The 14726-nt window shown below is 33.0% G+C and overlaps 1 protein-coding gene across 1 annotated transcript in view; it reads right to left on the bottom strand.

Moving 5' to 3' along the window:
• CBLB (Cbl proto-oncogene B) overlaps window positions 1-14726 on the bottom strand; it is a 223101-nt gene that overhangs the window by 55258 nt on the left and 153117 nt on the right. The window contains exon 11 of the mRNA XM_044670113.1: window positions 756-941. Within this exon, the coding sequence (XP_044526048.1) occupies window positions 756-941 (186 nt within the window). The remainder of the gene's footprint in view (window positions 1-755; window positions 942-14726) is intronic.

Genomic DNA, 14726 nt, shown 5'->3' with positions numbered 1-14726 from the left:
AAAATGTTTCATAATATAATCAAATGTTTTGTGACATGAATTTAATGTAAAAAATAAGTACAACTACCACTGCATATACATAACATACATAATTCTTTTGATTAATTCCATCAAATAAAAAGCTACATATAAAGTACTTTTAAAAATCACCTTGAAATACATAATGTTATACTTTAAGCCCTTATGAAAATATGCTGCCATCACAATTGCCCTATCATGACATAACATCCTACCATTAGTGTAAAATTTCTTTGGTTAATAGCATGTAATTCACTTTAATGAATAGAATATCCTTTTAAATTCATTAAAAAAAAACAAACAACCCTTGCCTTCATTCTTAGAATCAACACTGTTTATTGGTTCTAAGACAAAAGAGCAGTAAGAGCTAAGGGATGGACGTTAAGTGAATTGCACAGGGTCACAGAGCTAGGAAAGGTCTGAGGCCAGATTTGCATCTAGGACCTCCCATCTATAGGCCTGGTTCTCAATCCACTGAGCCATCTAGCCTCCCTTCAAGAATAACTTTGGTTGTGATGACATTTTTTTTCCCCTTAAATCAAAGGATGATTATGGGACTTCCTTTCTTCAGAAAATGAAGCACAATGGCTTATCAAAATTCAAAATTATATTAGGAAGCAGAGCTTGTTTACCTAACAAAAACTGAGGAAGATAGGATATAGAAGAAAATTTTAACTTAAAACTTTTATCACAAAAAATATGTTAAAGAAAGTTATTTTTAGCAAAAATTTATTTACCTTTGGTGAACCAGTTGGGCTCCCACATGGAGAACGAACTACACCTTTCTGAATTAGATCCAGGCGAGGAGGTACTGGTGGAAGGCTCAGATGTGGTATCTGAAGAGGATCTGGAAGTGGCTTTCGTCTCTGTGCAAGAGGAGAAGATCCAGGTGATGTCACTGGTGAATTCTGCCTTTCATTGCACTGATAAGGGGAAAAAAAGAGATGTGTTTGATTTTTGGTCCCTAAAGAAGACAAGTGATCCTGAGAACAGACATTCTCTGTTAATGGAGTTTAATTCCTTTTGATTAATAGATAATGAGATCATCACACTAGTCCTTGAAGGCACTAATATTTAAAGAACATATATCAAATGAAATAGTGAAACAAAATGTTAAAAAAGGTCTAGCAGTACCAGATTTCGAACTATATTCTAAAGCAATAATTAGCAAAATGATCTGGTATTGGTTAAGAAATAAAAAAAGGATAGTGGAGCAAAACAGAAATATAACACACAATAGTAAAATATTATGGCAACCTTGGGTCTACCAAAGATTCAAGTTTTGGGAATAGGAATTCACTACTGGTAAAAATTGTTGGAAAAATTGTAAAGTTTGGCAGAAACCAGATATAGAACCATATCTCGTACCATTTACCAAGATAAAAACAAAAAGGATGCATGACCTAAGTATAAAAAGAGATGTAAATAAATCAGAAAAACAGGGAACAGATTACCTATCATATTTGTGGAATTAATGCATAAGAGATAGAGAGCATTATAAAATGAAAAATGGATAATTATGAATACATTAATTGTAAAGATTTTATACAAATAAAATTAATGTAGCCATGGTTAGAAAGAAACAAGTTGGGGAAAATTTTTTATATAGTTTCTCAAGTAAAGATCTCATATAAAAATATAGAGAATTTTAGCAAACTTTGAGGCCATTCACCAATTGATAAATGGTCAAAAGATATCAGCAGAGAACTTTGAGATGAAGAAATCAAAGCTATATAGAACTATATGGAAAAACGCTCTAAACCAATATTAATTAGAGAAATTCAAATTATCTCACAAATAACAAATTGCCTAAATGATAAAAGGGCAAAATGACAAATGTTGGAGGGGATGTGGATAAATAGAGATACTAAACTAATACATTGCTGGTGGAACTATGAACTGATCCAACCATTTGAAAAAGGAATTATACTCAGGAGTTATAAATTGTCCATAGATATATGTAGATACATGCACACACATATACATACATATACATACATATACATATACATATATATATATATATATATCAGAAAACGTTAAAAGTCTGGCTGATACTGTTCTTTAAACAAAGAAAATAGTCTCTACTCTCTAATAAAGATTAAATGTCTTCAAATCCCAAGACTTTTTATTGGTTTTGATTATTACTGCAACTGCAGTTACTGTATACAATGTTATCCTGATTCTGCTTATTCACTTTGCATAAGCTCATCTTTATAAATTCTTCTGAAACCACGCCATGGGTCATTTCCTACAACATATTCCACCCTCAATCACACAACACAACCTGTGCAGTCATTCTCTTATTTCAGATTCTTTGCTATTAACAACAAAGAAAAGTGCTATAAATGTGTTTGTATAGGTGGTTTCTTTTTCTTTGTTCTCTTTTGAGATACATTCCTAATATCATACAGTGATTTTTTATAAAGCTATTTAAATGTGGTTTAAAAAAGTCAGTTATTCTCTAATTAGATAATTGAAGCTATCTGTAGACAATCTAATTCCATTTTTTACAGTGTTTAAAAGGACTCAATTTTCATATCAACATAGTTGCAGTTTAAAAATCTGAAACATATGGTATAAAAAAAATTTGTATGTATATATGTTCTTAGTTATACTACATACTTGTTTTTCAACCAAAGTCTTTCATTTAAAAGTTCTAAATGTTGAACAACAGCATTGAGATCACACCTCAGAAAATAGTACTAGACATAAGCTTCAAATATTTCATTATATGTTGTATTGTTAAGTCCCTGTGTCCAATCATGGGTGCCAAACTAATGTTTTAAAAGAAGAATTAGTTGGAGCACAATGAATTTTATTTTATACTTTTAAGTACTCCCTACCAGTGCTGATTGGCAACAATTCTACAACTTAGAGGCTTAGAAAATTGCCTAAGAGATTATGCTTTTAGTGAAATTAATGTTTGAAAGCTGCTAATGATTCTTACTTGAAAAGGCGAATAAAATGATAGACATAAAACAAAATAAACCTGCTTGAGCCATATTTTGATGTAAAAGGAATCTTTATATCTATTAATTCAGAAGTTTTCATGAAGTGAGGTGAAGGGATTCTTAGAGTAGAAAAGTCATTTATTGTAAGGCAGGTAAAATCCCATGACAGAGAACAAACCTTGTTGAGACAAACCAAAGCTTCCCCACCTAGTAACAGTAACAGTACTTTGTTGTTTTTCTTTAAGCAAAGTCTCTTATAGAGAACTTATAGAACAAAGAATAATTTTGAAGCAATGTTATCTTGTGTTTGTACACAAAGTCACAAGTTAAAAAGAGGGATTGCAGTCAGAATCTAATGGCAACCTGTTTAAACTGTTAAACTTAACAAATGTTAAGTATAAGAATTAAGGATATGGGACAGAATTACTTTTATGAATATTCTGATATAATTTCAATGGATTTTTGATGTTATCAATTCATCAATAAAGGCAGAAAAGAAGAAACATGGTTTAATTCATACTGTATCTATTAAAAGAGAATGCTATATTTTATCAATAAAAATTATCAAAAGTTCTCTACCTTCAATTTTTCTCAGAAAAGTACTTTTTAATTGAAATGGTATTGAGCAAAATCTTTCTATGAAAATGGACTTTTCAGAACTTGAGTACTCTTTGCCAAATATACCTTTTATTTCTATTCTCTTTTCATGTATTCATTTCCCCTTGCCCTCTATTCCCCTCTCCTTCCAGTACTTTCCTTTTTAGGTTTCCTTGAACCTGTCAAAGGCATGCAAGGAACAGCTTGGCTGTCTAATGGCACTAAGTTCTAATGGGGGCTGTTGACATCTGCTTATCCTTCTGTGTTCAGAATTCTTATTTTTCCTTGCTGATTTATCAATCTTTGCAGATTGGAAATCTGGTTATGTGTAACATATTCATTATAAAAATATTCAGTGAGAGGCAATATAATGCCAAGAATGGAAAGGACCTTTGAGATCATAGTCAGTCATCATCAAATTCAACACCTTCCTTTTAGAACTAAGGAAATAAATTTAAGAATTGTAAGTTAATCACTAAGATGAGCCAGTTCTCCTGATTTCTAATTCCAATAGAAATTAATTGCTAGTTTAGAATTGACCATTTACCAATTTGAATTCAAGCAACAACAATAAATTTCTCATATTTTAAACAATGGGCTGGATTTAATTTGGGGGGTTGATTATTAGTATAACACAAGGGCCAACTATGAATATTTTGGGGCCAGAGTTCCGAGAAAACCTTATAATGTACTAGGAGTACTTAACTCCAATACAAGAGGGCCCCTTGAAGCTTTGTATACATAATTGGAACCAGGCCTTATACTTAGCACAATTCATAGTGTTCACAAAAGTTATTATGTACTATTCTCTGAAGCACTAATTCAATTTGAAATATTACAATAGCTGGAAGTGGATTTAAAATAGTAATTTTATGGAGGGCATACTTGTTTGGGAAAGAGAAAATAGGCTTTACTTATTGCATCAATGAAATTCATTGTCTGTAGCTTATTATTTTTTTTTCAGAGTCTTTATACTCTGCAATTAAATTTTCAAGAAAAGGATAAATAATCAAATACTGCCTTAGACACTAATACAAGTTGTTTGTACAAAATCTGTAGCTATTCAAACCAACAATTATACCACTACAGTAATAAAATTCTCCACTACTATTAACTGGTTGTGAAAATCATATTCCGTGATAATTTAAAAGTAAACATCTTTAATAGGCAGTTTTGAAATAAAATCCTACAGTAAAGTCAAAAGAATTAATTGTTTAAAAGAAATTATTCTTTTCCCTTTCCTTATTTGGTAAACTAATGTGGGGAGACAGGGAAGAGATAGAGGGCAAACAAATGAACAAAAATTTACAATTAAACAAGACCTAAAGAAGCAACTGGTGGTATAAAGTGGGGTCAGCCCTGGACCTAGACCCAGAAGATCTGAGTTTAAAGCTGGCCTCAGATACCAAATACTTATGTGACTGGACAAATCATTTAATTTTGCCTCAGTTTCCTCATTTTAAAAACTGGGATAAAAACAGCACTTAATTTCCCCAGTACTGAAGGCAAAAGAACCACTTTTAAAATCACTTCATAATCCTTAAGGTGTTATTTAAATGCTAGTTTTTACTATCATTATTCTTATTATTAAATACTTGTGGTTTTAAGTGAAGATGTTACCTGTTTCTTTGTAAATTCACATATATATTTACTAACTTAGTAATAGAAAGAAATTTTTTAGGAAAGAAAAAGAGTAATAGGAGAAGAAAGAAATGGAAATATTAATTCATTATCGATTTGAATTTGTTTTAAATTGATGAAATAATTATTTTTGCTGTCCCTTTAAAGAGAAATCCATACATAATATCTACTCAAATATATTTCATGTTGAAGAATCATAAAGAAATGAGGCGATACAACTCCTTTCTGCCAATTCACATCCAAGACTAATTTCCAGACTCACAACCAAGAAACTTCTTTTGCTCTGAATGCATATAGAATTGTTCATTATCACTTCCAAATTGACACAGTTAACTAATTAGTATGCTCCTAGCTAAATCTGACTGTATATGAACTCCCTAGATCATACACTTCAATGACGCCCTCACAAGTGTGCTAAACTTCTACATCTTAATTTTCCCTAATACCTATAGGGAAATCCAAGAGGCAATGAGGTGATGCAATGGATAGAGTAGGATCTGGAATCAGGAAGATGTGAATTCAAATTTGTCATCAGATACTTATTAGTTATGTGACTTTAGACAAGTAACTTAACCCCTTGCCTAATAGTTTCCTCAACTATAAAATGAGGATAATTGTGCCTATCACCCAGAAATATTGTGAGGATCAAATGAGATAATATTTCTAAAATATTTAGCACCATTACTAACACAAGGCTGTTTTCCTCTATCCCTCACTCCCCTCCTCCCCCTCTCCATCCTTCCTTCCTTCCTTCCTTCATTCTCTCCCCTTTTCCTCTTTTTCAATTTTGGATGAACCTCACCTCTTTATTTTCTCCCTTGGACACTGAATGTTACCAAGATTAAAATTAAATATGATAGATATATGGAGAATCCACACACATGAATGAGATTAATAGTAGATCTAAGCCTGAGCATATACATAATCCAAACAGTTTCTGATGGAATAACAATGGCTTAGAGAACATAAATATTCTGCAGAAGTCTCACTTTAACAATCATACTATGGAGGTAATCATGTGCCATTGAAACAAGTGTTCTAATGGGTATGACCAAGCTGGAAAGACTTGCTTTTGGAAAGTATATAAAGCTGACAACAGATTATGTCTGTTGCCGAAGGATCAATTGAGGTAAATATGGTCCTATTAATGTATGTTAACTGAAAACCAGACAGATTACCGTGACTAAATTAAATGCTGATAGGAACATGGAGAAACCAGCCTAGCATTACATTGCTAGAGCAGCTGTGAATTATTTTATTAGAAAACAAGATGGATATATACATTAACAGCTGTAAGCTCTAAGGGCATTATTGAGAGGATAAAAATCTGCATACATATGAAAATATTCATGGAAACTTTGCATTGACGAGAAATTCAATTAATGGGAGAAATGGCTGGATAGATCATGATTGAATATAATAAATAATTAGGCTATTACAAATGACAAATATTAGAAATGTAACAAATATAGAAGAAACATAAAAAGAAAAGAGAATAATAATAATACATGCTATAATTATGTTAATACAAACAATAGCCATCAAAATCAAGAGGAAAAAGGTATCCAAGTAAAATAAATCCAAAGGGAACTCAAAAATGGAGGATATTTATAGGAGCATATATGTAATATACATATTTTCAACAAACTATAAACAATATGGAGTTTCTGATTTTGTACACTTTTTATACATTCATTTACTTAAATTTTTTTTGTTGTGGTTACTAAGTATATAATAAATAAATATCATTTAAAAATGATTATTAACTACTGCAGGGAGGGAGGGGAAATAGGAAGGAGGGGGAAACTGAATCCTAAAATGTGAGGAGATAACTGCAAAAAAAAAAAATTTCTACATGTAACTGAAATGAATAAATTTTGAAAAGTAACTGTTTAATTTTTCCTGTTATCCCTTATTCCAAATTTTGTGTGTTCTTTACAAAATTGGTATCTTGGAACAGGAAGAGACTTAGAGGTTAATTTGATTCCATTACTATGCTCATGTTTAAATTAAAGTACAACCTACAGCAATTTTGTTTTTCCCACACAAATAGCAAAATAACACAGTCAGGATTCAAACTCAGGTCTTTCGGCTCCAGAGCCAATGTTGTTTCCCTTTCATCACCTTCAAAGTCTTCCTCCAAATGAACATTATACTGTTTTAAAAATAAGAATAAAGGGGAAGCAGGGTAGCTCAGTGGATTGAGAGCCAGGTCTAGAAACAGGAGGTCCTAGGTTCAATCTGGCTTCACAAACTTCCCAGCTTTGGGACGCTGGGCACGTCACTTGACCTCCACTGCCTAGCCCTTATCACTCTTCTTCCTTAGAGCTAAAACAGTATTAGATTCTAAGATGGAATGTAAGGGTTTAAAAATAAAATAAAATGAAATAAGAATAAACAAACATTACTTATATTTCTTGCAACCTGTTTTGTGGACAAGCTCATTCATGAAATCACAGGACTATGACACAAAGAAGGAATTCAAAACTACAATAATAATGCTAAAACTATATTCATATTTTATTCCATATAAACACATAACAAAGCCCATAAAAATAATAGCTGAGGAATCACAATACACTTGGAAACAAATGCTTTTGTGGCCTGGGGAGGGAAATTATACCTTCTCCCGGTCCCCACCAAATGAAAGCGCCAGGAAATGACTGATGTGTCAGTTGGGGTGTATTATTTGAGAAATTACTAATGCAGATTCTGTTTCATCAATTCATGACTGTGCCATATCTGTTTTCCCTAAAACTATTACCATGGGATCTTGTCCGATTCTTCTGCCTTACCAATTAGAAAGGAAAGACTAAACACTTCACCAGTTTTCACAAAGGTAACAGGTAGGAAAGTCAGGATTCAAATCCAAGTGCTTTTACTCTCAATTCAGGTCTCTGACAGATAATGTTCAAACTCCCCTTACATAATTGACATTGTATTTGAGATTCTCTCTCCCTTTCTTTGTCTGTTGAATTCTATCCATTCTGCAAAATTCAACTCAATGTCTCCCTTCTATAAGAAGTCTTTTCCCAGTTCCTCATGATTTGATGTTTAAAAAAAAAAAAAAAAACCTGCCATTCATGGATTTCTCATAGTACTATGCATCCTTCTAGTGCATTTAAGTAATGGTGCATATTTTAGAAATGTGTTTGTATGTTCTTTCAAGTAAGAGCCTGTATCTTATATAAAGTATATATTTCCCCCAAAGCTATGCACAGATTTTTTTAAAAGGCATTTTATAAATGTTGGCTAATTTTTTTAAATTATACCTTGCCCTGATAAGGAAGCAACAGTTTCTGAGGGAGATTTAAGAAACAATAAAGAGGGTGCCAATACAAACAAGAGGAAAAAGTTTGAGATTTGTAATCTTGTTTCTAATCTTATTTCTTTGGAAGGGCTTTCTCCAAGTCACCAATGACAAAACTAATAGACCTTTCTCAGTCCTCGCCCTTTTGGGACATTTCTTTGTAGTATTTGATATGCTCACTCATTCTGAAAACCTTCCTGTATGAGTTTTCAAGATAGTACTCCCTCTTGTTCTCTCATAAGGTTTATTTCTCTTTTTCAATCTTTTTTTGCTGGATATTCATTTTGTTTACACCTTCTCACTTGGCAGCCTCACCAGCTCCTATGGGTTAAATTATCACTTCAATGTAAATGACTTCCAAGCATTAATATCTAGTCTCACCATCATGAACTACTTATCAGAAATTAAGAAATAGGTGTTCCATAAACATTTTGAAGCCAACATGTTATAGACAGAAATCTCTCCTCTGGAAAAAAAAATTTTTTTAAATCACCTTACTTAGAAAATTTTTCATTTAATGGTAAGGACATTACTACCTTTTCAATAATTCAGGCTCACAGAGACTCAACAAAATCCTCAATTCCTCACTCTCACTCATTTAATTTAATCCAATTCTTATCTGTTCTTTAGAATTAAAACCCAATGCTTCAAGGAAGCTTTCACTGATTCCTGCTACTGAATATATATCCTTCCCTCTGAACAACTTTCATTCAGTTCATTCATGAAACATGTATTAAGTACCTACCTGGAATTTGTATCTCACTCATAGTTATATCATTCTATATTATGCTGTAGATATGTATGTGCATGTCTTAAATCCCCTATTAGATCATGAACTTTTTGAAGGTGAACTCTCTTGATCATTTATATCTATACAAAATTTTAAAATAAATAATGAAGAAATATAAGGTAAAGAATCATTACATAAGTGTAATGGTTAAGAGAGATTCATGTCATAGTGGATACAGGGTTAGTCTTAAGGATTGAAGTCCTGGCTCTGTCAACCACTTCACTATGTGATCATGAGGTACTCCAGGAAAATCACTAAGACCATAAAGTATTGTCATGTTGATGATCTGCCTGACTGGTTAGAGTTTCTATATTGAAAGCTCCCCACCACCCACAAAAGTCACAGTTCCAGAATACTTGTCCTACCCCCACTTCAAGACTTACAAAGTACTTTCCTTACAAATCTTTAAAGTAAGCAGTGTAATTATAATTCCTCACTAAGCATACAAAGAAGCAGACTTAGAAAAGGACAAGAATTTGCCCAAAGCCACATAACAGTTATGGGGAAAAACTAGCAAAGAGCCTCAATTACATAATTAAATGCATATACATTTTAGACTTTGGCTTAGGAAAAGTAACAATGTTACTTGGGATACTGACTGATTATGGTAGCTATGGAGTTTACTGACAGGGACTAAAATTTGTGAAATTCCAAAATATAATGCACTGTACTCAACTGTTAAATTTGATGCTAACAAAAACTGATTATAAGTATCAGGGAGAGTCCCTCGAAGTATGCTATGTTTAAGACAATCATATCTGGAATATCTTTAATAAAGCTTGTTCACTACATTTGGGGGCTGGGGAGAATTTTTGATAGAACTGATAAACAGCTTTTAAAGATGAAGTATAACTGTAGACAAGCTTATCAATAGCAAATAGGATTAATCTATTTCATGAGTCTTCCATGAAGGGACTTATATAAATAATTCAAAGCATCTAATAAAATAATGAAAAACTTCAGTACTATCTTGACTGGTATTCCTGTAATAAATAACAAACATTCAATTTTACAAAAGAGGAAATTGAGGTGAGAGAATTCAAGCTATTTGTCCAATTACAGGAAAAAGTGCCAGGATAATACATTCTATATCCACTACTATTTTCACTACAATACAACATCAGTGCTTCATAGATATAAACTAGATAGATGGATCTGAAACTAACTATACAGGGGGAGCTTAGAATAGTGCCAAGCACATAAGAGGTGCTTAAGAAATGCTAGCTATATTTATTATATAGTAAAGTATCAAAATATTAGAGCTACAAGAGATACTAGAGATCACACACCCACAATTATTAACAATAATTGAGATTCATTTAAATTTGAGTCATCTTCTTTATCTATGTTTTAATGAGTATTTTTTTATTTTGAAAAGTTCTTTTATGATGGAAATGACTAAACTTTAGTGAAAACAACAATATTTTTGCTATGAAGACTATTATAAGAGAGACTATAAAATTCTATCTTATTAGCAACTTAAGAGTATCATAAAAATCATGGAATTAAGACTTCTCTGAGGCAATAGTTGTTAACTTCATTTTTCTTATTAGCTAAAATGTACTCTCATATTTGAATAGGTTAGATACACATTTTATAATAATGCCCCAGGATTATTCCTTAGAGAGATGTGGTTATCATCTTTATTCAAGAAAACTAACTACTGATAAGGATGGAAACTTTCTCAAAATAAATTTTTAATCCAAAAGGGCATTTTTCTTTCAACCTGCAATCCTCACTGGCCATCTCTCGTCAATGAATTGAAATTAATTTTAATTTTAGCCTAAGAACATTATTATTGGGTAGGCAAAAAAATGGTATATTCAAAACAAATATAAATTACTTCTACGATCAATTATTTTGAATTATCTTTACCACAGGCCACTTTCATCATGTAATATGAAGAAAATCAACCTATGCTAAATAACTTTTGATAGAAAGTGTATTTTTTACTCTGTAATTTTTCACTTATTTAGTGGTCAGACTTTGGCAAAAAGTAACATCAAAAGTGCGAGAGAGTTCCAAACAAAATGCTATGAAATGTTTGAAGAAGGAGTATCACAGAATCATTATTTCAGAGATGGAAGGGAACTCAGAGATCATTTAATCCAACTCTTACCTAAACAAATAATTTTTCCTTGGTGGGCAAAATGAAAGCATTTCAAACTGGGAGGGGATGAAGGAAGATGGGATCAGGGAAAGTGTCACAGTCTGAAAGAAGAAAGGAATTTCAAAAGGTATAAATGAGAGTGGCGAATGAGAGAGGAACTGGCTCAATCTAGACAAGAGGGAAAAGCATGAGCAAAGATTTAGGGATGTGGAGACTCAAGGGAGAAGAACCAATAAACAATTCAATAAGGACAGAGCATACAGATTATGTAGAACACAAGATAAAGGAAGCCTACTTATTTCTTTCCATTAAGAAATGGCTTCACTTCACTTAGTATGATGAGAGAAAGTGCAAAATTACATGAAGTTAAAAACTTTAGTTCATTCTCCCCCCCTCCCCCCAGTATATGGAATTCCTCCTTAGTTATCATAATTCATACTTATATGGTCATTTAAGTTTTACAAAATGCTTTCTCCCTAAAAGCACAGAGAGGAAGGTAGTATAGTTATCACCCTCATGTTACAGATGAGGGAACTAAGGCACACTTATGTTAAATACTTGTTTTTTGGTCTCAAAGGTGGTAGGTAAGTGTAAAAGGTGGGTGCTGAACAGATCTTAAGTTCTTTCTACTAGATCCTACTACTTCAGGAAAATGGAGATCTCTAGGACAGTAAAGTAAGCTAAACAATGCAGAGGCAGCAGAACAATCAACACTATAGCATTAGTATAGAAACAAGCAATGTTCTAAACATTAAATACCTGAGGGTATTACTATATGCCCTGTATAATAATTAATGATGATTCTTAACATAAAGACAAGGTTAAATTATATTTCTTATCTATGTACTAAAGCAGAAGAACATAAAATGGATTTTTGAATAATGTATCTACACTAAAAAGCATATAAAGAAGTAAACAATACAAATAACATTTTCCAAAGGCAAATGGGGACAATGTAAATTCCTCAAGTAAGGGTGCTGGTAAAACTAGCGGGGGGAAAAATCTCTCAAACATATTTGCTGTGTCAAGTGGTTTGGATTTCATTTATGTCTTAGTCAAAGACAGAGTATTAGTAGGAAATCTTCTTTTAAACTGAATGTGTGTGAAGTCAGAAGGAGTAATGTAATCTAACAAATTACTAACACTACTTCTGGCAGTATCCCAGACTTTTCTTGAAGACCTCCACTGACACACTAAACAGCATCAAGCCCCAATTATCTCGTGAATCCTGACAGCTCCAGAACACATATGGTTGTATGATTTCTTGTGAAAATCTATATCATCTTCCAATTATAAAAATAGTAAGGCAGCTTTTTTCCCCAGGAAAGCAACCCATTTAGACTATAACATAGCTATATCTTGCATTTATTTAAATTAAATTATATTAACTTAAACTATAAAATCTGCTTTATACTCAGTTTAGGAATTTTTTAAAACCATTTTATGTTTATAAACATGGCACTGAATAGTGCCATGGTAATGGAGATACACTCAGCTTCACAAATAAAATCTAAAGATTTCTATCATATAATACAGGGGTCGGCAACATATGGCTCTCGAGCCATATATGGCTCTTTTGAGGGCCAGATATAGCTCTTTCTGCAGGAGCCATAAAGTCAATTTTTTTTTTCAGGGGTTGTTACAGGAGCTCGCACTGTGAGCACTGTACGGCTCTCATGAAATTACATTTTAAAAAACGTGGTGTTTATGGCTCTCATGGCCAAAAAGGTTGCCGACCCCTGATATAATATCTAAAGGCATGATGGTGGCATTAAAAATGTAAGGGAAAACATGCTTATAATGGGAAGGTAAATTTTTCATTGCAATTAGAGAATGCTGACCATAACAAGAGGAGGAAGATAAGAAAAATAATAGAAATGGCAGGTGAATAAATTGAAACAGAGTAAAAGATGAAAATATTGACTGACAAACCATAAGGAAATGAGACATTTTTAAAAATAAAGACAATAGAATGAGCTACATAACAGAGCATGATGCTATATATTAGCAAAAGCTCATATCAAAATAAATATATGATATATGTATGTTACCCACAGCTATGAAACTGAGCTCAACAAAAAAGTATTTGATGATTTAATAAAGAGAATAATTGCCTGTTTATAAACTAAGGCATAAAGGTAAAATAGATAGAATCTCAGCTAGTGAGGCTAAAGATCTAAGTACTAACAACAGAACCATTTGTGCTACCCTGATGATTCTTTTTTTTTTTTTTTAACATTTATTAATAATCATTTTTAACATGATTACATGTTTCATGCTCCTATTTTCCCCTTCACCCCCCGCACTCCCCCCACCCATGGCCGACGCACTTTTCCAATGGTTTTGTCATGTGTCCTTGATCAAGACCAATTTCCCAATTGTTGGTGGTTGCATTGGTGTGGTAGTTTCGAGTCCACACCCTCAATCATGTCCGCCCCGACCCATGCGTTCAAGCAGTTGCTTTTCTTATATGTTTCCTCTCCTGCAGTCCTTCCTCTGAATGTGGGTAGCATCTTTACCATAAATCCCTCAGAATTGTCCTGGGTCATTGTATTGCTGCTGGTACAGAGGTCCATTACATTCAATTTTACCACAGTATATCAGTCTCTGTGTACAATGTTCTTTTGGCTCTGCTCCTTTCGCTCTGCATCAGATCCCGGAGGTCTCTCCAGTTCGCCCGGAACTCCTCCAGTTTATTATTCCTCTTAGCACAATAGTATTCCATCACCCACATATACCACAGCTTGTTCAGCCATTCCCCAATTGAAGGACATACCCTCCTTTTCCAGTTTTTTGCCACCACAAAAAGCGCAGCTATAAATATTTTTGTACATGTCTGTTTATCTATGATCTCTTTGGGATACAAACCCAACAATGGTATGGCTGGTTCAAAGGGCAGGCATTCTTTTATAGCCCTTTGAGCATGATTCCAAATTGCCAGCCAGAATGGCTGGATCCGTTCACAACTCCACCAGCAATGCATTAATGTCCCAATTTTGCCACATCCCCTCCAACATTCATTACTCTCCCCTTCTTTCATTTTAGCCAATCTGCTAGGTGTGAGGTGATACCTCAGAGTTGTTTTGATTTGCATTTCTCTAATTATTAGAGATTTGGAACACTTTCTCATGTGCTTATTGATACTTTTGATTTCTTTACCTGAAAATTGCCTATTCATGTCTCTTGCCCATTTATCAATTGGGGAATGGCTTGATTTTTTATACAATTGCTTTAACTCCTTGTATATTTGAGTAATTAGACCCCTGTCAGAGTTTTTTGTTATAAAGATTTTTCCCCAATTTGTTG

The sequence above is a fragment of the Gracilinanus agilis genome, chromosome 3 (genome assembly GCF_016433145.1).
Source record: "Gracilinanus agilis isolate LMUSP501 chromosome 3, AgileGrace, whole genome shotgun sequence".
In the NCBI taxonomy this organism is placed as follows: domain Eukaryota; kingdom Metazoa; phylum Chordata; class Mammalia; order Didelphimorphia; family Didelphidae; genus Gracilinanus; species Gracilinanus agilis.
The sequence above is the reverse complement of the archived record's forward strand: the minus strand, read 5'-3'. Positions and strand labels throughout refer to the sequence as shown.